This window comes from Fukomys damarensis, unplaced genomic scaffold, assembly GCF_012274545.1.
Source record: "Fukomys damarensis isolate Sample0158 unplaced genomic scaffold, DMR_v1.0_HiC HiC_scaffold_3, whole genome shotgun sequence".
In the NCBI taxonomy this organism is placed as follows: Eukaryota; Metazoa; Chordata; class Mammalia; order Rodentia; family Bathyergidae; genus Fukomys; species Fukomys damarensis.
In genome coordinates, this window is record NW_022900915.1 from 4,319,827 (window position 1) to 4,342,326 (window position 22,500).

General features: G+C 41.8%; 1 protein-coding gene across 1 annotated transcript in view; it reads left to right on the plus strand.

Moving 5' to 3' along the window:
• Window positions 1-19,561, plus strand: part of Lmnb1 (lamin B1) — a 31,713-nt gene extending 12,152 nt beyond the window's left edge. Inside the window, exons 5-10 of the mRNA XM_010627225.3 lie at window positions 3,413-3,633; window positions 4,172-4,397; window positions 5,870-5,974; window positions 9,092-9,211; window positions 14,676-14,783; window positions 18,760-19,561. Of these exons, the coding sequence (XP_010625527.1) occupies window positions 3,413-3,633; window positions 4,172-4,397; window positions 5,870-5,974; window positions 9,092-9,211; window positions 14,676-14,783; window positions 18,760-18,801 (822 nt within the window). The 3' untranslated portion in view covers window positions 18,802-19,561. The remainder of the gene's footprint in view (window positions 1-3,412; window positions 3,634-4,171; window positions 4,398-5,869; window positions 5,975-9,091; window positions 9,212-14,675; window positions 14,784-18,759) is intronic.
• Window positions 19,562-22,500: the final 2,939 nt, after the last annotated feature.

A 22,500-nucleotide genomic window follows, 5' to 3' on the forward strand; every position in this document is an offset into this window, starting at 1 on the left:
CTTCTAAACCAGGCTCATGCCTGCATTCCAGTACTTAGGAGACTCAGGCAGGAGGACTGCTATGAGTTCAAGGCTACCTTGGCTATATAGTGAATCCCTGCTTTTGTTTTTCCTTTTTTTTTTTTTTTTTTTGTACCGGGGATCGAACACGGGTCCTTGCACTTGCGAGACAGGCGGTGGAACCATTGAGCCAAATACCCAGCCTGTTTTACTTATTTTTTTAATAAATTTTATCCCATTTCCTCCCTCAATCCCACTCCCAGGGTTTTAGAATTAGGAATTTCATACAACGCTTACAGCCATAGCAATTTAGCAAGACCCTGTCTCAAAATGAAAAAGGGCCGATATAACTCTGTGTTGGAGTTCTTGCCTAGTATGTATAAGGCCTTCAGTCTGAGTACTACAAGAGCCTGACTTTTGTTTTTCTATACCTACACTGGCAATTTTATTGCAGCTAGACCTCCATAAACTAGTACAGTTGTGTTATAAGTTATAAAAAATAAAAATACTCAAGACCACTAATTCTTACCGACTTTTAACAATAGAGGGCAGGATCTTAGAGATAATCCAGTTTGACGTCTTCATTTTATAGATGCTAGAGAAGTTGGTTGCAGTTTGGCAACTCTCATAGGTGGTTCATGGCAAATTTGGTCTAGGTCTCACTTCTACTCTGTTCCTATGTCTCTACACAACAAACAGAAATCCATCAATTTAACATAAAATATTTCTGCTTAAGATAGAGAACGATGCAGAGTAACTTGACAAATATTTTATACCTTAGTTTTGATTTTTACCTTTTAAAGACATATCAAAGGCAGTCAATGCAGAGATATTCTGCATTTGGAAGTCTGGGCTGAGAGGTTACACGTGAATCTGAACAGTTTGTTTTATTAGCTTTGCTTTAGATTTCCCCTTTGGGTCCCTTTTTTGTCCTCTTATCTCCTACACCTGAAATAAAGTGAGGAAATGAAAAAGAAGGTACTTTGTTCAGAAAAGAAAAGCATCGGGGAGGAATGGATTTCTTTATTTATAATATGGTTTTTGCAAGGGTAGTTAGATGCAAGCTCTCAGGCACAAAGACTGTTCATAGTATCTGAAGAGGAGTGCCTGTGTCTAATACCGAATGTCAGATGCTCCTCAGGAATTGAACTGATCACTATTTTAAGTAATCTTTCTATTTTAGCCTAAGTTTAGATTTACAGAAAAGTCTTTTGTGTCCCTCATTCCCTCATTGTTAGTATCTGACGTTACCATGCGATGTGGAAGAAACAACAGTCATGTGTTCCTATGAACTAGACTTCGGACTCGATTGTACCGGTGTTTCCGTCACCCTCCTCCTGTCCCAGGGTACCGTACTACACGCTTCCTCGTGTTCCTCGGTGTCATGACCTTGTATCTTGAGGACTGGGCAGTTGCCCCAGAGACTGTTCTCCAGTCTGTCATTTATCTAGTGTTCTTTACATGATTAGTGTGGGGTTTTGGGTCTTAAGTGCCTGTCTTGTTAAATCAAGGACTACACGATAATCACAGGTGGTGTGTGCTTACAGTAATGTTTGCCAGATTTCTTGTCAATCAAGTTAGCAGTTTTCCGATTGCAAACTTTTTAGGAAGCGAGTCATTAAATCCAACCTACTCTCAGGAGTGAAGGACAGGAATTAAAGTCCACATCGGGGGTGCCTGTATTAGTAGAATTTTTAAATAAAGATTACCCCATTTATTTTTTTTGTTTATGTGATTATGGCTTTATGAGCATGTTTTATAGTTTGGGTTATAATGCAGCACTACATTATTTTATTGGCTCAGATCATCCCCTCTTTAAAAAAAATTTTTTTTTTTCTTGGTACCAAGGATTGAACTCAGGACCTTCTGCTTGTGAGGCCACTGAGCTAAATCCCCAGCCCAGATCATCCCCTCTTTTGGAATACTGTCTAGTTTACCGCTGTGAACCTCCTACTTCCTTGCAGTCTGATACTGTAAGATGCTCTAGGGTTATCTTGTAATTTCTCCATGCTAGCCCTAGAATCATCCATTTTTCCAAAAAGTCCTGGTTCTTTTTATTAGACTTATGTAGAAATTAGGATCTGGGCTTTATTGGTACAGAGGTGTCATTGCTTCTTGGCTCTCACGATGAACATAACTACGTAGGTAATATGTGTGTATAATCTACTCTGTGTACATGTGTCTGTTTTTCTCTAATCATACATGTCTTTTTTTTTCTTTGAGAGAGGAATGAGAGTGGGAAGAGAAGGGAGAGAGGCAGGAGAGGAGAGAGAATAAAAAGAGGAAATCAGGAAGAGGGAAAGAGAAATACAACATATTTTTATACTAAGCTAATATAATTGAGCTGAGGTGAATTTGATATCACCAGATTCATTTTTGGCTTTCTTTCTGACACATCTATAACTTTTCTGTCTGAAGTAGAAGCCTGGTTTCTACTCTTAGTCATTTATTTCTTGAGCTCCCAAATATTGTCTAAAACAGTTGAAAAGTTTTGTACCTGTATCCCTGTGAAGAATAAATTTACCAACATGAGTGCAGTATTTATTAGAACGTGTGGTTTCTTTTATTTGTAGCCTCCAGATTTAATGTTTGCATTGTAGGTTAGGGTCCGCTTTTCTCCCTCTAAGGGCCTGTGCCTCCTTTCCTTCAGTCTCACCCTGGTTGCTTTTCCTTGGCATTTTGATTACCCATGTCATTTTCTGAGACTACTGAGATGAATTTTGTCATGGAAAAAAGCAGAATAATTATGCAGCAAACCACATGTTCTTAAGATGAACTCCCTGGTGTAGGATGTGTGATTTTTAAATTTTTTATACCAAATACTGTGCAAGGTTTCTTTATTAACAATATTTTACAAATCACACCATGTCATGTGTCCTTATGTGGTTAATCAAGCATGGGTGACCACAGCAATCCTAAAGGGACACATTGTAGTGTCTTCCACATAGTAACTAGAACCTGTTCTGTTTGGTTTCTGATATCCCTTAACAGTTCTCCAAAACATACTTCATCCATCCTTATTTTGTGAATAAGTTTTCCTATCTTTTTTAGTTCTCTACTTTAGCTAATTTATACTTCTGAGGTGAGAGCCTTGTAGGGAAGCCAGGCCTGACTTTTATTTACCACACCACAGCTTAAAATTTATTTGACTAGATACAGAAAAAATAATATGTACATTTACAAACTTAATTTGTGGACTATTTCTGTTTTTAGTCTTTAGTCAACTAAAAGTTGTCTGAGTTGTTTCATATTTTAGGAATTTTGATTATTAATGTCTTAAGATGTTTTTGAGCTCTGGTGATGTAGTTTTTTCCTAGGTCTCTTTTTCAGTGTAGGAAGTGGTTTAAAATAGCTGCCTTGTGCTAATGCTGGAATGTTCCTAGAAAGTAAATGTGTTTCTTTGAATCTGAAGTCTAGAGCATGTTTGGAAAGGATTCAAGAGTTGGAGGACTTGCTCGCTAAAGAAAGAGACAACTCTCGTCGCATGCTGACTGACAAAGAGAGAGAGATGGCCGAAATAAGGGATCAGATGCAGCAACAGCTCAGTGATTATGAGCAGCTTTTGGATGTGAAACTAGCCCTGGACATGGAGATCAGCGCGTACAGGAAACTCCTGGAAGGAGAAGAAGAGAGGTGAGGCCCTCAAGAGTCACCCTGCCTTACCCACCTCTAGTTTCTACTCCTTTTATTTAAGGAATAGTAACACATTTGTAATAATGAAGGCAATTCTGAATATTTTCTCTCATTTCTTGAAACAGCAAAGTATAAATGTAGTATTTCTCCTTCAACAGAAAATGTTGATCAAGGAGTTTTAGTTGAAATTTGGATACTGGAATTTGTCAGGATGGACTCTTGAGACTGTAAAAGTTCCAGTGATCTAACATGCTGGAGAATATCGAATTTGCTCAAAGACTTTATAGTTAGGTACACCTCAAATCTGGTTAGCATAAAACGATTCAAGTTACTACCGTTTTTAAAAATAAAACTGATGGGGGCATCTTAGCATAAAGAAATACATGTCTTCTTAGTTAAGGCGATGATCACGTTGTCTAACGGATTGTGGCAACGGCTCGCTTTAGCGACGCCTGTCCAGGGTGCTAACCCTTCCGAGGAATTTTCGGTCAGGCCAGCCCCGCATACCTGAGGGGTGGACGCGTCTCGTCCCATGCAGGCTGAAGCTCTCTCCAAGCCCTTCCTCGCGCGTGACGGTGTCCCGAGCGTCCTCCAGTCGCAGCGTGCGCACCGCTAGGGGCAAGCGGAAGAGAGTGGACGTGGAAGAGTCCGAGGCGAGCAGCAGCGTCAGCATCGCGCATTCGGCCTCGGCCACCGGGAGCGTGTGCATTGAAGAGATAGACGTGGATGGGAAGTTCATCCGCTTGAAGAACACGTCCGAGCTGGTAAAACAGGCTCAGCAAGGCTTTACAGTTTGCTGGGCTCTTATGTAATCGTAATAGGTCCTCACTTTTATTTGCATTTGGTGAGTTTTCACAGAATGAGGTTTTCCTTTCTCCGCTTTACTTAAATTCACGAAATAAAGTAAAAATTAAAATAAGCCGAGGAAGAGGCGTGGTGCCCCTTATGGTTTAAAATTTTTCTTTGTTAACCCTTCTTTTGCAGTCTGGGGCTTTTTCACATTTGATCCTTTCATCACAGTGGCCTTCCCAAGGATGAGTATTACTCTCTGCTACATAGGCGGAAATGTGAAAACATTTTGAAGGATTTTGTGAAAACAGTGACTATTCTTTCATGGGGATTAAAAAAAAAGCTTTATGAAAGAAGGAACTGAGCTCAGGCTCACATATGTTACAGGAATATTTTTGTATAAATGGACAAATGGGGGGCCGGGGATTTAGCTCAGCGGTTCCGTGGCCTGCCTTGGAAGCACAAGGACCCGAGTTAGATCCCCGGTATCCTCCCCCGCAAAATAAATGAACAAGTGGATGTTAGATTTGATTTATATTAAAAGTAGTAATGAAGCCCTATCTTGAAGTAATTTGCTTAAAAGTTTAAATAAGCATAACAGGGATTTCTGAAGTTAGAGTGTGGTTTTTCCGGACTCTAGTTGTCCTGGCGGAGGCTTTGAAACTGTGAGCTGATACTGGAAGAGAACAACATTCGGGGTGCAGTGGGATGGGTGTCACTTCCTAATGTGTATATCTAGGGTCTGCTAAAAATTACCAAGAACATCACTCCTGTTATAAGTATTACACCTGTCTTCAGTATAGGTGAGGAAGAACTTGAAAGAGCAAAGGAGCGCTAGCATTTCCAGTACTAAGTTGGATATAAATGAATGTAGCTAATTGCTTTACTGTCCAGCACTTTTCCTCCATCGGGCAGCTCTGGGATCTGGGGGCCGGAGTTGGTAGTTGTCAAGTAGGTCTAGCTCATTGCATCCCTGGCTTGGTTTCGAATCTTTTATACTTTGAGATAAAAGAGCTAAATAAGGGCAAAAGCACACAGATATAGGGAACAAAGGACAGATTTTCTTTTGTCTCTAAGCTATTAGAGCTATCTCTTAAAAGCTTAGTCATCAAAGACTAGGTATTTGTAATTGTGATTATAGCATTGTGTTATATATACCTGATTTGGCAGTGAATGTGACTAATGTGGTTTAGTTCACACCCGTTTTTTTTTAGTTTTGTCTTCTTTAAAATTAAGTACCTTGCTGGTTTACTGTGGTGTTGCTGAAGTTACTATTTACTGAATGACAAAAATTGTATTTTTTATAGTAGAAAAATAAGAATTATGGGACGATAGCCCTAAGATAGAAGAACTGTCTTAATTTAAGACTCATAGACTCATGTATTGAACTGTTGCTTAACCTTGTTTATATTTAAAGTAACTTTGTTCTGTTTTGTTCTGTGAACAGGATCAGCCAATGGGAGGCTGGGAGATGATCAGAAAGATTGGAGACACATCCGTCACTTACAAGTATACCTCACGATACGTGCTGAAGGCAGGCCAGACTGTTACAGTAAGTGAGCTTAGTCACCTTCTAGTTTAGTTTTGTTGTCTGAAATAACAAATGAAGTAGTTCAAAACATTTTTGACCTACAGAGAAGCATTTTAGAAATGGGCATTAAAACATCTTTCATATTATTAAGGCATTACAAGCGCTATCCGAGGTTTTTAAAATTCTGTCTTATTGAGTGGTGAAAAGATTAACCTTTGAATTCTTTTTATCTTGTCTAGTCCAGTAGATATAAAATAGCTGGTAGCCTCATTTAATTCAGGAGGTATTGCTTAGCTTGAAGAACTCTTAGGAATTTCACACTAGCGTGGACCTAAACAGCAATCACTAATGACCTGGGATGAGCTTTGAAATTATGAGTAATAATTGGGTGTCCAGGCCTTGTCTCGCCCTTAGGTGTCTGTCTCTAGGGCCTGTATGTTAAACAGTCCCTCCACGATGGCCCCTAGCAAGCGTGACTCGGCTTTTTCATAGGTCCTAAGGCTTCCATTTGAATACATGGGCTGGGCAGCATTCTGACTGTTTTGACTCCCCTGAGGTGCGTCCTACCTAGGATGCCACCTCTAACTTACTCTTGGAGAAGCCGGCATCACTGAGCAAGTCAGATGCTGCTTTCACATCAGTAGATTTAATGAGCAATGAAATACGTTAACCTTGATACTGCTTTTGAAGAAGATATTATTTTTATCTAAAGAATGGAGAGGTGACCATCTTTCTGAATGAATGTGGAACACCAGTTTTAAACATTTATAACTTTGATTGTTAGAAACCTTAAGTATTTTCAATCAAAGGCTCAAACTTCAGGTTAGAACTTCTCTAAGTATAGAGTTTGATGCCACTTTGTGGAAATATCAGGTGCTAATTTTGTAATGATGACCAAAAAGTGAAAACAAATATCTTAACCACACTGTCCTTCTCTTTGGGGATTATTATGGTGAGAGAAAATTGCTCAGTCCCATTAATTTGTCTTTTGGAAGCTGTATACTGTGAAAAGAATCTGATGTTTCACTTCAAAACATTGAGATTTGAATGTGCTTTCTGTCTCTAGCGATGTGGAACCACTATGCCAGTCACCTACTCTCTGAACTGGTTATACTACCTCAGGGACTAGATGGAGGTGTAGTGTTAAGTAACTTAACTCATTTCCATTCAGCACCTCACATTAAATGTGAATAAGCTCTTTGGGATACGGTAGCGATAAGCGATGCTTCTTTAACACTGTGCAAGCCATAAGCAAAGATCAATGTAAAATTCTAGAACAGAGACTTGAGAACCCTAGATTTAACTTTAAATTTTCCTAGCCAGGCGTGGTGCTTCTCTAGCGATGTGGAACCACTATGCCAGTCACCTACTCTCTGAACTGGTTATACTACCTCAGGGACTAGATGGAGGTGTAGTGTTAAGTAACTTAACTCATTTCCATTCAGCACCTCACATTAAATGTGAATAAGCTCTTTGGGATACGGTAGCGATAAGCGATGCTTCTTTAACACTGTGCAAGCCATAAGCAAAGATCAATGTAAAATTCTAGAACAGAGACTTGAGAACCCTAGATTTAACTTTAAATTTTCCTAGAGAGGCGTGGTGCCTCACGCCTGTAATCCCAGCACTTGGGAGGCTGAGGCAGGAGGATCACTGTGAGTTCGAGACCAGCCTGGGCTACATTAGTGAGTTTCAGGTCAGTTTCAACTACATAATAAGACCCTGTCTCAAAAAACAAAAACAGAAATAAACAAAAATCAAAACCCTTTGAATTTTCCTGTAGCCACATTTTAAAAGTAAAACAGGTATAAAATGAATTTTAAAACTATATTTTACTTGGTATGTTCAAAACATTGTCATTTCATTGCATAATTATAAAAAGTTACCAGTCAGGAATGTTACATTCTGTCTTTCTAAGTCTTTGAAGTTTGATATATTTTTACCCTCATAGCACATTTCCGTATTAAATGTACTGAGAAGCTCACATAAGGCTGCCCTATTGAACGATATAGTTCTAGAAATACTAGTTTTAGATTGAATCACCATCAAAATCAGACATTTTATAATTATTAGCATTAACCCAGTCTGTGTGATTCTGTTTAGATCAGTAGAAATTGGCCTAGATCCAGTTCTGTTTTTCAGTTTCATCCCAGTAAATGTGACTATCCGTTTGTGGTAGATGATCTGGGAGCTTCAAATAAGTATCTGAAAAGTAAGGTTCTCTCCTCATTGGTATTAAATATACCTGCCATCTCTACTGTGTAATAATCAGTGGAGGGCCAGGGATGCAGCTCAGTGGTGCCACACCTGCCCAGCAAGCACAAGGTCCTGGGTTAGATCTCCAGCACCCCCCATTCATGGATTGCAGGCTGTTCTGTTTTTTCATATGATCTTTGGAGGAGATCAGAGCTAGGCATATCCATATAATTTAGGAATTGGGGCTCCTAGAAGTGTTGTAGGGATTTATCCAGTGTCTAAATCTAGGTTCTCTGACTGCCATATTTTCTCCACTCCACTTACTCTTTTCTGCCAATAAATACATTAAAAATAAGGCAGACTTTTCTATGTTGAGAAAGGAAATTATGGTTTTTGTTTGGCCTGTTTCAGTAGAAATTACATTTTACTTTGAACAGTGGGTGATTTATTCCCCACATTCCACACTCCAGCTGGAGATAATAATGTTCTAGGTGTGCTCTCTGGTGTAGAGGGCTCACTCCTGCTGTGGCACCCAGAGGGCACTGCAGAAGGGGATCAGAAGGCTTCCCCTTGGCAGGATGGCCACAAAACATGTAGAATGTTAGACGGCTAATACTGAGTGGGCCCGCCTCTTGGTGTGCTGGTCAGCCTTGTTCACAATCCCACCTGTTATTGGTACCGTTTCTGTCCCATTTTATGGCTGGTAAAAGTAAGGAAACTTTCTCAAGTTCACCTCATATGCTGGGTAATTAGGATGCAGCGCAGGCAGCTTCATATCAGGGCCCTATGTATCAGCAAGTTAATCAATCAGATGAGGAAGCGGAGGCCTCCAGAGCTCTGGGAGCTACTTAACAGCAATTCTGAAGGTGGGGCAGGGTTCACGTTTCACCATGTTGCTGTCAGTGCCATAGGAGAGAGGTTGATGTTCTTTCTCTTTTCCAGATTTGGGCTGCAAATGCTGGTGTCACAGCCAGTCCTCCCACCGACCTCATCTGGAAGAACCAGAACTCTTGGGGCACTGGTGAAGATGTGAAGGTTATATTGAAAAATTCTCAGGGAGAGGTATGGTCCTCTTAACAGTATTGCTGCTATGTCAGATTCACTTGAAAATTCATCATGCGAATATGATTTCTTCTCAAACTGCAGTATGAATAACTGCTTAAATCAGATCAAGGCTGCTGGTGAGTAAGTCAGAGTGAGTCAAAAGTGTAAGTTTTAGGATGAATGTTCGTGTATCACAGAGGACATAGGTTCCAGAGGCCTATTGTGGCCCTGTGTTGTTTTGTCTTCACTGCACATTGGCTTTGTGACTTTCTGGTGTGTGCATTTTTAATATGTCACTCTTAGAATTCTTGTTACAGAACCTCACCTTCTGATGTTTGCATATACACAGTCCTTAGCAGTAACAGTCTTAGAAATACCAGTCTCTGGTCAGCAGCTTTGGAGCTGGTGAGGTGTGGCTTTATCCCTGTCTCCCCCTAGTTAACGGTGTACCCAGGTGCTCTAGAAAATGTGAGTGAGCCTCTGTTCAGAGTCTCACAGTCCCTTTTCCTTTGTTGCTGTTGCCACAAGCATGTTCATAAAACTTACACTGTGTGGTCTGTGCCTCTTGCTTTTCTCTTAATTGTCACACAACTTTACCATCCCTTTTTCTGCTCTGAGAGCCCTCGTTGGCTTGCTGGGAAGCCCTAGGGAATTCTTCATTCCGGTGTTCTTGTTCTGATCTGCTCACCCAGCCTCCTGGATGCACAGGCTCTGTCGATACCCTGGGACGGGATCAGGCGTGCATGTCAGTCTGAGTGACGCTGAAGTCCGGAGAATGTCATGGTGACAACCCTGACAGGGAGGCTGGCCGTACTTGGACGTGCTGGGCTACTCACTTGTAAAATCCAGATGATCTGTTGTATGCCTGCTACTTTGTCCTAAGACTACAGAAGGAAGGAAGGAAGTCACATAGCGTTTCTGTTGTCATGAACCCTCTATTCTGGAGGAGTGGGGAAACCAGCAAATAAGATAAAGTGTTAAGAAAATTCCTGAGAAGTGCAATCAAAAGATAAGCTGTGGTATCTTAAAATCACCGAAGAGATTTATTTTACATAGAGTGGTCAAGGAAAGTCACGCTGAGGAGGTAATAATACCAGAGGCTAAACTGAGTTGAGGGAATGGGCAAAGTAGAAGGACAAATGCAAAGGTCCTGAGGCAGGAACGAGCTCTCTGTTTTGTAGGAAAGGGAGCCATGACTAACAGAGATGGGGTGAGGATGAGGTTGTGGAATGGCTTTTAGCAAGAGTGATACGAGATGAACAGGATGGAGGAGGAGCTTCTGCCGCTGTGCAGGTTGTTAGGGGCAGAGACAAAGCAACTGAGGAGAGTACCTTGGGTTGCGAGGTCTTTCTGTGTCGAAGAGGAGCCAACTACTTGAAGAGATGTGTGGAAAGTAGACCAGGTAGGATGTACTGATGACGTGGTTAATTTGAGGGACAGTATAGACAGCAATTAATCTGACCTTTAGTTTGTTTGCATGGATAACCAGATGGTCGTAGTCCTGAGGAGTCTGCAGGAGAAACAACAGGCTCGGCAGGAAGAAGAGTTAAAGGGACATAAAGAGACTTCTGGCTGCATGAAGTCTGAGATGCCAGTAAGGTGTCCAAGGGAAGCTTTCTAGAGGGCTGTTGAGTAGCTGGAGATACTTGGGGTCCTCATCACAGAGGCGGCATCTAGAGTTCAGGTACTGGCTAACTGGAGGAGTTTGTCAGTTGAGAAGAGGGCCCAGAATTAAACCCTAGAGAATACTTCACATTTCTAGGAATAAGTTAGAGCAGAGAAGGGAAAGGTGCAGCCAGTGAGTAGCAGGAAAAGCAAGGAGTGTGATATTGGGGAAGCCAAGAAAGGAGTCTCTGAAGAAGGCAGCAGCCAACAGGTCTAATCAGTGTCCTCGAGCTCCTCTATCCGCAGAGGACCAGTGGTAGACCTTCCTGGCATTTAAATGTCGGGGCTGTGCATGGCAGAAGGAGCACAGCAAGGGTGGGGAACTGTTCCGATCATCTTGACATTGCGCCTGGCTCGTAACACATTCAGTCAGACTGGACGTTCACTTAAGTTCTGAGAGAAGGTGAACAGCAGCATTTGTTATGGGAGTCTGAGGGGTTTGCATAAGAAGTCCTGCTCCGTGGCCATCTTGCCATCCTAACCTTGGCTGTAAACAGGAAGAATTTATTGTCGCCCAATCAGGAGTGCCCTCGATCTCAGAATGACAATGAAATGGCATCTGATTTTTTTCACTGTAGACCTCAGAACAGTTGTGATTTTAGGATGTATCTGGGGATTCATTTCCACATGCACTGTGTTGTCGGGGCAGGGGCAGGGGCAGTGCACTTACAGACAGATGCCTTCAGTACTTTACAGACTTGAGGTCGCTGGCTCTTCCTCCTGCTCTCTGCTGAAGCCCTTGCGTACTTCCCTCCCCCAGTAAGCGTTTGGGAATCCTGCTCAGCTGTGGTGGTGCTGCCTCCCAACTGCTGGAATTACCTGCAGCTCTTACGTTATCACCTCTCCCTGATGAGTGAAACTGGCAGAATGTGTGTCTCTCGAAACATTGCTAAAGAGTGGTGATTTTGCTCAGATCCGAAAGCACTGTTGAGTAGAAATACATAAACAGGCCTTGAGCATCGAGTTACCATACCATTTTTTTCCTTTCAAAGAGTTGTTGCAAATTAGAACAGTTGTATAGGAAGGAGGATACTTGGATGCGGTAGCAGATACGATGCAGAATATGTCTTAAAGCAGTATGGTGTTACTATAGACATTTCAATAGAGCTACCTTGATTTGGTTACTGTTTATTGCTGAGACAAAACTCCCAACACCAAGAGTTAAAGGAGGAGAGGTTTATTCAGCTCACAGTTGGTAGAAGTTTGTCCATAGCTGGTCCTAAGGCAGAGGGGCATCCCCGAGGAGAAACGGTCCATGGCAAGTAAGGCAGCAAGCAACAGCAGCGGGCCATATTAGTGTTAAGCTACAACCGTCCTGGATGATCACATTTGTGTAAGATTATAGGTAATTGGCTTGAGTCAGTTTAGTTTTTTTTATATTTATTTTCTTTTTGTTGGGGGATTGGGAGTGTCAAAAAAATCCAATTAATCTGGCTTTAACATACTGAGAATTTCTAAAGAGTGGACTTGATTTGGTGGCTCAGTGTCCTCGAGGACCTGTTCTGTCTCTCCTTCCAGGGCTGTCTTCCTCACGGACGCAGGATGCTGCTGCCTGCTCCTCGGGAGCATCACTCTCTGTGGGAACGGCTTCCTCCTCCGTGGGTCACACACGTGCCCCTCTGCACAGGAGCACTGAGGCAGAGCCTGGGCCCTCTTCCCCTCTCCTGGGTTGTACATGGCTCCTTACAACACATACGTGCTCCATGATGGCAGAAGGACACCCACATAAAACTGGGGGCTCCTATCTCGGCACAGAGGGTGAGGGTGCTAGGTTATTAAAACAGCACACTTCATCATGAGAAGGTATTTTCCTATGAAGAAATTAAAAGTAGAAAGCAGTCCCACCGTACCTTCCGTAACAGACATAGCTGAAGCTTTGGGTTATGTAAATGATTATTTATGCATATGGATATATATAGCCGTTGACTTTCTATCAACAAAAAATGGCCTTAATTTATAGCACTTGCTGATTTCTGTGGTGTAAATACCCTAACTGGCTGATTGCAGTCCTGCAACATGAAGAACACAGAATTGCAGAGATGAGTTCAGTCAGCTGGTGCCAGCTGGCCTCAGGGCAGCACTGAGCAATGTAACAGTGTGCTCTTAGTGCCCAAGGCTCCGAGCGGGAAGGCAGGCCGGCCAGCCAATAGTGCATCTAATGGGGGAGTGAAAGCTGTCATGCAAGGCTGTTTTACAGTACTTTACAGAGTTTGAATACTCTGCTGAGGGTGTGTGTGTGTGTGTGGTCTGTTAGTATCTTGACTGATAATTTTTTGGATCTAAACTGTTATTTAGCTGTTGTCCTCTCCAGATCTTTAGACATTATTTAGCACACGCGTTTTCCATGCAGGTTTTCTGCATTAGATTAATTGCTTTTTAAATGTTTACAAATGAAAAGAGCTTAACAGCAGGCTTACATGTAACAGTAGTTGTGTTGAAGTAACTCATACTTAATGAAGCTGGACAAGTTGCTGTTTTCTAAGCTACTCATTGAGGTTCATAGTCTTAGAGCCAGTACTGCACATAGGATATATACCCTGCCAGGAGCTGCTGGAATGCGAAGATCTATAAGATACCTTGACTCTTTCCTCAGTTTAAGATGAGTTGAAGTTGGATATTCTCAAAGCTTTTGAGCATCTTTATTTTTTCTTGTGCTGTTGTCCTATAGTTGCTGTCTTAATTCTATGAATTGTAATTGCTCTGAGGACATGCTTTTTATTACCGCTAACTCAGTTGAGAAGATGAGTTCTTGTAAAATGGCTGCAGTTTGAAAGGCAGACTGATGTCACAGAATGTCTCGCTGAGAGGCCCAAGATGGCTGGCCTTCCCAGTCCTGCACCAGTAATCACAATTCATGCAAAATCTGTCCTGATGCTTTCATTTGCAAAATATATCCTTAGACAAATGTCAGATTGAAGCCTCATTTCGCTCTGTCTTTTGAGACTGGCTGTTCTGTGTTAAATTTCAGGTAGGTTTTTGCAGGAGTAATTTTACTGTCTTCTGCTGCAGAATTACTGTTCTTGAGTGACCTTAGGACAGTACACAGAATAAATCGAGATGCTCTGCAGCACTGTAGGACACACATTTACCAGCTGCCAGATCATCAGGTTAGCCTGTGCTTAAACAGAAACACTGCTGCATTCGCGCTGTGTCAGCATTCTCTGCAGCAAGGCGATCTGTAGTGGAGCCTTTTAGTAGAAAATGGAAATAGTCTCATTCTCTTATACTGTAGTGAATGATAGATCTTTCTGGATACAGAATGCACTGTGACTTCTCTAGTGTGTTATTAGTAATCATTGCTAATGTGTCTTCATTCCAGTTCTTTTAAGAGAAACCAGCTGTTGATAGAATGAAAGGGGCCTTTGTCCTTTCCATCTCTGCTCAGGTGGTCGTGTGTTGCCAGTGTTTCCTGAGATCCCAGCGTTGGCCTCCAGCTTTATTTTACTCAACATTTATTTAGCACCTACTCTTTGCTAGGAGCTAAGATCTTTAAGCCGAATTCATGTTGAGTTTTATAAAGAATTCAGTGTGCCAAACCATTTGCTCAGAATTCTTAGTAACAGAATAAGACAAAAAGCATTGGAAGCTTCTCAGCAGGTATTGCAAATTGGATACCAGTGGCTCCCCTACAGGAAAATTAAAGGTCTAATAATTGCTACTAATTATGCAAAATTCCAGTTCAGTAGCTAAGCTACCAATGGAATGCCTTTCATTTATAAAATAATAATCCTGTTTCTTAACAAAGAAAAGATCCCTCTCCCCCTGTAGTCATGTGATTTTTAAATATGGTTTTTAACCTAAATTATCTTGTTTTTAGGAGGTTGCACAAAGAAGTACAGTCTTTAAAACAACCATACTGGAAGAGGAAGAGGAGGAAGAAGAGCCATCTGGAGTGGTTGTTGAGGAAGAACTTTTCCACCAGCAGGTATTACTTTACTTTAATGTATTTAATTTTTATTAAAAGAATTGCAGGAAAACCTATCCTCTGGGGGATGTGTGTGCTTGTGGGGGGTGTGTATTTGATGAGTCAGCGGTGGTCTGTCAGGTGAATGTGTACTTCCAAAGCTGATCATTCAAGGTAGGGTACTGTATCAGCACTTGTTCTTTTCTTTTACTTTTTTCTCATTCTGTCAAGTTTCATTTTCATTTTAATAGGACATATATATGGCTTATAGATTAGCATATAGGGCTTGAGTTGCGTGCACATACACTTACATCCTGGTGAGTTGTGATTGACAAGCTTAGGTACTCAATTAGACAAATGTTTACCTATACACTTGAACACCAAAGAGAGCCAGGCCTGGTGTTGCATGCCTGTAATTCCAGCACTCTCAGAGGATGAAGCCAGGAGGATTACAAATTAGAACCCAGACTGGGCAGTTGAGCAAGACCCTATCTCTAAATTGAAAAAGGGCTGGGGATAGTTCAGTGTGAGGTTCTTGGGTTCAATTCCAGTGCTGCCAGAACTGTTCGGTTTCGATGTGAAACAGATTCCTGCTATATTAAGTTCCTAATTATTATCTAATTGCAAGATAGATTTTAGCTGATGCTTGGGCTTTTGAGAGCTCTTGAAACAAAGAAACTCCAAATTTGGTTTTAATTAATTAGAATTATTAATAACTCATGAGCTTTCAGTTTCTATTCTCAAGTTGCTTGAGTCTGATCATTAATCAAAATTCTTGTCCCTATCTGATAAGACTTCATCTCCATATTTCCATATTTATAAACTAAGTTTGCTTTGCTTCACTAGCCCTAGTCCTCCCCCACCTCCTTTTTGTGGTGCTGGGGACAGCATAGGGCCTTATGCATGCTAGATATGCTTTACTACTCTGCTATACCTCCAGCCTTTTTTAAAAAATTTATTTTGAGACAGGGTCTCATTAAACTTCCTAGGCTGAGCTTGAATCTTGGTATCTTCCTGCCTCTGCCTAGTGAGCACCCCGTCCTGTGCTAAGCAAACATTCTTTTGTGTGTTTTAACCCCTAGGGATCATTTGAAGTAGGTTATATGAGGTAAAATGAGTTTTTTTAAACCTCAGTGCTGCCTTCTCAGACATTTGGAGCAATATTTAAGAACAGGTACTTTATACTTGGATTTAAAAGAAACAAAAGGGAGAGGAAGGGAAGGGGACATAAAAAATAAGTAAAATGTATTATGTACGTATGTCAGTTCCTCATGGTGAATGTCATCATTGTGTACTGCAAATTGTACTTAATAAAAAGAAAGTAAACCAGCCAAGAAAGCCTTTAGTTAGGGTTTGACAGTCTTATAGAGGGAATCTCTCAGTAAAAGGAATCTAGACTGAAAATTAGGTATTCTCATTTCTCCAAAGTTGCAGGACTGGTCAGTCCAACTTTACATGAAAAAGCATTAAAGAAACTAGAATCCAGTCTAAGCTGAGGTTTTTCTCCTAAAAGAAATAGTAATATGAAAAGATCCCATTTCACTGCCTACTGCACAGATGGGATGCTTGTATTTGATGTCAAGATGCTTGCTTGGGAAACTCCAGGGGACTTATCTGCGATGCCACAGAGGGCCTCTAGAGGGCGCTTTGCATCCGGGGCTTCCTGGGAGGAACAGGAAGGAGCTGGGCTCAAAGACTTGAGTCCCCAGATGACAAAGTTAAGACCTGAAAGCTGCCGCTGTATAGAGAGTGTCCCCAGAAGGAAGAAATCAGTCCAGAAAGTTTGAAAGTTTTGTGTTTTGTTTCACCACTGTAGAGGAAGTTAGAGATACTGCACAGTGCAGTGCCTAGCCCAGCCCCATAGGAACTGTCCATCTGACTACTTCTGGACAGCTGAGATACCAATCCAGGCAGGCAGCCCATTACTGGAGGGGGATCCTCTACGGTCAAGCAGTGAGGCAAAGCCTCTGGTGTCAGGCCACAGTGGGGCAGTGAGGTGTAGGCAGTGACCGGCCGCTTGTGGATCCATCTGCAACCAACTAGGAGGAGGTTGGGACTAAGGATCACAATCCTCTGTCAGCACAGTTGCATGTAACAGGTGACGGCTTCATTATTGTAATCTTTGCCCTCAGTTGTCTGCCCCAGTGAATGTCTCATATAGTTTTATATTTATAATGCACAGGAATATGATTAAATCAACTGGATACAAAAAACAAGCCCATGATTCATTTCCTGCCCTTAATGAGAAGCATCATGACTAGAAGTAAAAGTGACATTATGACTTTTATATCCGAAGTGATCCGCATGAGTTTTGGAGGGTCAGACTCTGAGAAGGCTCTGCACATCACCAGTGTAGTTGAGAACGCTGGCATTGATGCTTGCTTAGTATTTCGAAGGATGGGAAGTTGCGTATTACAGAGAAGACAGTGTTCTGAGTGAAGTATCTTTTTACACATTATTGATAGACTACCCCAACTTGGTGGCTTAAAAACTGATTTATTACTTTCCACCATTCTGTGCTTTGACTGGACTCAGCTGGGTAGTTCTTTGCAATTAGGCGAGGTAGACGTTCATCCTGTAGAAGTTCATTCAGCTGGTTGCTTGGCTAGGCTAAATGAAGTAGCCTCCAGGACTCTTTCTGTGTGGCTTTTCCTGGTTCGGCAGTTTAACCCAAGAGTGTTTCTTTGTTCGTTTGGCATCACGGCACCCGGCTAAGGTGAAAATGGAGAGGACCCAGTCTCTTGAAAGCTAGGGTCAAAGCTGGCGCAGCGTCTCTTCCATGTTCTCTCAGTCAAAGTAAGCCATAAAGCCAGCCAAGGCTCAAGGTGACGATAAGTAGTCTCCACTTCTAGATGGGGAGAGTGGCAAACATTTATAGTGATCTTAATTCACTGCAGGATGTGTCAAGGTGCAGGCACCACAGTTATTGTCCATACAGTTGTAATGTCAGGTTTATGTAAGGAAAAAATGAAGGTGAAAGATTGGTGTTAAGCTGACATAAAATGCCCAGGCATGTGGCTTCTGTATAGTTTGGGTGGAGTAAAGGAACTGAGACTCAAATTTTAGAATATCACTGGGCTAGCTGAATCCAGGATTGATCCTGGAAGGGAGATTGCAGAAATGGAAATTCATTAATGCATATTGTAAAACTTGAAGGCTCGAGACAAGGAAAAAAGCCAAAGATGTATTAGGTTTTCACCGTGCATGATCATAGTAAATAATGATAGCAAAGTTTAAAAGCAGGAAGATAGGAATGCAAAACAGCTATTTTGACTACACATTGGAGGATGAATTCAGGTGGCCTCTTGAAGTGATTAGAATTTTCTTGGTGACTTTCAAGAAACCTTTTTAGTCTAATCAGTGGCAAGTCACAAGTCTAATGGTGAGGTTGTAAGGGATTAATGCATCGTAAAGAAACGCACGCTTAAGTCTTTGACTTCATTTGAGGACAGATTCAGTGCAGTGCACCGGGATTTGGAAATTAGGATGCAGAGAACCGGGTGCTTTGATGTGGTGTTCGCTGATCTTAACTTTTCAAAGAAGAAATGGAGGTCCTTGAACAGTGGTGTCCAAATTCAGCTGCATATTGGAATTACTTTTAAATAATGTACAGAGAGATACCCTTCCTAACGGCCGGGGATTTAGCTCAGTGGTTCCACCACCTGCCTTGCAAGCGCAAGGTCCCGAGTTTGATCCCCGGTACCAGAAAGAGGGTGGGTGGGGAGAGATACCCTTCTCTAGTTAAATGAGAGATTCTCATTTAATTGATTTAGGGACTTGGCGCCCCCACCCCCTGGTGCTGCCTCCAGAATCACTGTTTTGGGATGTGTTTTAGTACTCTAGGAAGAAGTCCTTAGAAGCTGTTATGTGTGAGAAGTGATAAGGGCCTATGTGAAGTTAGGTGATGGGGATTTGTAACATCCCCTAGTTAAAAGATTTTGTCTAAAATATTGTGATCCATTTTCTTACCAATCATTTTTTCTCTTTTTCTCACCAGGGAGCCCCGAGAGCATCCAATAGAAGCTGTGCAATTATGTAAACTTCTCAGCGCAACTGTCTTCCTCAGTATAAAGAAGTATGGTAATCCTGTATACAGTGCAGAGCCTTCTCAGAAGCACAGAATATTTTTATATTTCCTTTATGTGAATTTTTAAGCTGCGAATCTGATGGCCTTAATTTCTTTTTTGACACTGAAAGTTTTGTAAAAGAAATCATATCCATACACTTTGTTGCAAAATGTGAATTATTTACGCTGAACTAACTGTGCTGTTTGGAAAGGGTCTCAAATATTTTTGGCTTTTGTTTTGTAAGTGTGTATGTATTTTCTGTTTTTTAAGTTCTTATGAGAAGGGAGGGGTAAATAAACCACTGTGTCTCTGGTATAAATTGAAGATTGCTCTATCTAGATTGACAGTCTGTTCTTGACTCTTCTCTGCTATATATAAAACGGTGCTGTGAGGGAGGGGAAAGCATTTTTCAATATATTGAACTTTTATACTGAATTTTTTTGTAATAAGCAATCAAAGTTACAAATTTTGTTTTGTTTTTTAAATAGAAAAGAGAATTTTGTAAGAAGGCAATATTTACCTAATCATGTAAGCTCTCTGGATGAAGGACTCCGCAGAACTGTTTAATGGTTATTTCTCTTAGAATCTTAATTCACGAGGGCAGTGGGGTCGGGCAGGGGTGGTGGGATGAGGGAAGGGCTTCTCTATTAAAATACATTAGTTGTGTTTTTTAAGATAGCGTAACATGCTTAAATTTCTTATATGACATTAACAAATAAAAAGTTCTTTTAATATTAATCTACTGTCCTTTTTAACCCTAAGAACCCTAATATTTTGAGAGGAGAAAGTGTTTCACTTTTGCTTTTGATGAAAAATAATGTGACTTATTTGAACTGGACTTTAAGGCTTTGATAGTTGAGAAAGATAACCACAGCAGTAAGCTATTTTGGGGAGCCCCTTTATAGTAGCAATAATTGCTAATTGCTAATGTTTTTAAGCAAGATATGTTCACTGTTTCATTACATTTTCTAGTTTTCTTGTTTTGTTTTGTGTTTTGGTAGCAGGGATCGAACTGAGGACCTCGCACTCGTGTGGCAGGTGGCAGCACCACTGAGCTGAATCCCTGGCCCAAGAGTCTACTGTTCTTTAAAATAAAAGAAAAAAATTCATGAAATGCTGCTTTTTAAAGTGACTTTGAATGATACAGAATACAGGTGTGCTGTTGGACGTGGCTTTGATCCCTGTGTCTGTAGTTAGGGCATCGTTGGTTGTGGGTTAGGGGAGCTTCTGTCTTGTGATTACTTGAGTGGAGTCAGTTCATTTTGTAGGAAGCAGTGTGCCTGGGGCCTCCTTACAGTGCTCAGGTGGTATTTCAGGAGCCTGCTCAGAGCCGGCGTTTGCTTTCCTCTTAAAATACTCCAGTAAGCTGTGCAAAGACCAGCAGCTTTCACGGGCAAATAACTCACAAAGCCCCAAATTACTTCACTCCACAGATTTACTGCATACTCTGGTTCTGTCGCAGACACAAGATAAATGCTGGGTTAGAAATTCTGTCTGGTGAAGCAGATAAAATGATAACTTTTCAACACAGATTTATCTTCTGAATGAGAATGGCGATACTGCAATCAGCCAGACTCGGTTTCGAGACATTTTGCCACCAGATGGGGTTCTTGTCATCAAAATACACTGTCTGTGCTTTCTTGCTAGGTAAATCAGGTTATAAAATCAGTGCTTAGTTAGGCATTAACTCCTGGCAGCTATTGTGCAGTAGAACAGAGAGAAGAGAGGTGGGTGGCGGGTGTCACTGAGTCTGTCGGGACTAATAGGCTTTGGGCCAAAGTGCTGCATGCACCCGTGCTACTCCCGCAGAACACCAGAGAGCCAGTCAGATTAGTGATGTCTGTATCAGTGTCCGGCAGAGAGAATATATGTATTTTTTTCTCTAACTATTTAACTCTTTTATAGCAAGTATGAGTTCATTTTCTTCCTTGGCTTGTCTTCCGTTCCGTACATTTACCATATTTTTTGTATAGATACAGATTCATTTTTTTATTCTTATTCAGGTCTCGTTCCTAAAAAAATTCTAATGTTCTTATTTTGTTGGCTGTTATCTCCGTTATCCATTGCTGTCTCAGGTTTCTTTTAGACGTAGGCTGAACCTATCTTCTTTCATCTGTTCTAGATTTTTCTCTGTGCTATATTCTTAGTAATTCCTTTGCATTTTTCACTAATTCTGTTTTTAGTCTTCCCTAACCTGTCATTTATCCAAGCTACTGAGTTTCTAGTTTTAGTGACTTTTTTCCGAAGTTGTCTTTGTTTTCAGACTTTTCTGTTCCATTTATTTATTTATTTATGTATGTATGTATGTATGTATGTATGTATGTATGTATGTATGTATGTTTTTTGACACGGGGTCTCACTATGTAGTTGAGGCTGACCTGGAACTCACTGTGTAGCCCAGGCTGGCCTGGAACTTGCAGCGATCCTCCTGCCTCAGCCTCCCGAGTGCTGGGATTACAGGCGTGTGCCACCATGCCCAGCCTTATTATTATTACCATTATTATTATTATTTTATTTGTTTTGGTACTGGGAGTCAAACTCGGGACCTTGCACTTACAAGGCAGGCAGCAGAACCACTGAGCTAAATCCGCAGGCCTCTCTGTTCTTTTCTAAATGCTTAGTTTTTTCTCCTCCCCTCCCTGCCCCTGCCCACCCCTCCTTTCCCATCTCCCCTCCGCTCCCCGCAGGGATTGAATTTCTAGAGCCTGGCACTGAAGTCTATCCCTAGCCCCTTTCATTATTGTTGTCTTTTGGGTTGTTGTTTCTTTTCTTTTTTGAGATGGGCCCTCACTACACTGTCTAGGCAGGGCTCCAACTTGGCCGGGCTCCTGCCTTAGCCTCCCAGAGTGCTGTGATCACAGGTGTGTGCCCCTGCCACTATGCCTGGCTAGTTTGTTCCTTTTTTGGGGGGGGTACCGGGGTTCGAACTTGGGACCTTGTGCTTGTGAGGCAGGCAGCGCCACCACTGGACTAAATCCCCAGCTAGTTTGTTCCTTTTAAGAATGATTTAAATAAGCCAGTCGTTCTGTTTTCTTGAGTTCATAGGATGCTAATTTTCTATTCTTGGCGGCCTAATGTTGGTTTGCTTCCTCATGCACCTTTCAGGATTACAAACACAGCCAAGACAAGGGTGTCGTTTTGTGACGTCACTCCCCCCCCCCCTCCCCCCCCCCCCCCCCCGCCACCGCCCCTGATCTTGATGCTGTCACTGCAGAGGAAGAGCTCTCCGTCTCAGTCCTGCCTGCTGATCGTAGGAGTTTGGGGGGACCACCCCCAAATCGTGGGGTACGTGCCATGGTGACACCTGGGCATGGATGTCTCTGTTTTCACATTGAATTTCCACCTGCTGCTGCAGACTCCTAACACTCCTTGGCCTTTGCTCTGGTTTCGTGGTCTTGTAAGGATTTGGGGGGACTTTTGTATTCACCTCAGTCATAGGTCTTCTTTCCCACAAACCCAAAGCTATGTTTCCTACCCCAACTCTCAGTACCTGGGGTTTATATTTCACATCTGAAGTCCCTTGTTTGTGACAGGCATTTCTAGTTCTTTCTTTTAAGCTTGGTTTAATAATTAAAACAGGAATTCAGTTGTCCCTGTCAGTTTGGTCTGTCCCTCCCATGTGTGGCCTTGTAACAGAGGAATTACCTTGCAGGGCATGGTGACAGAAGCAC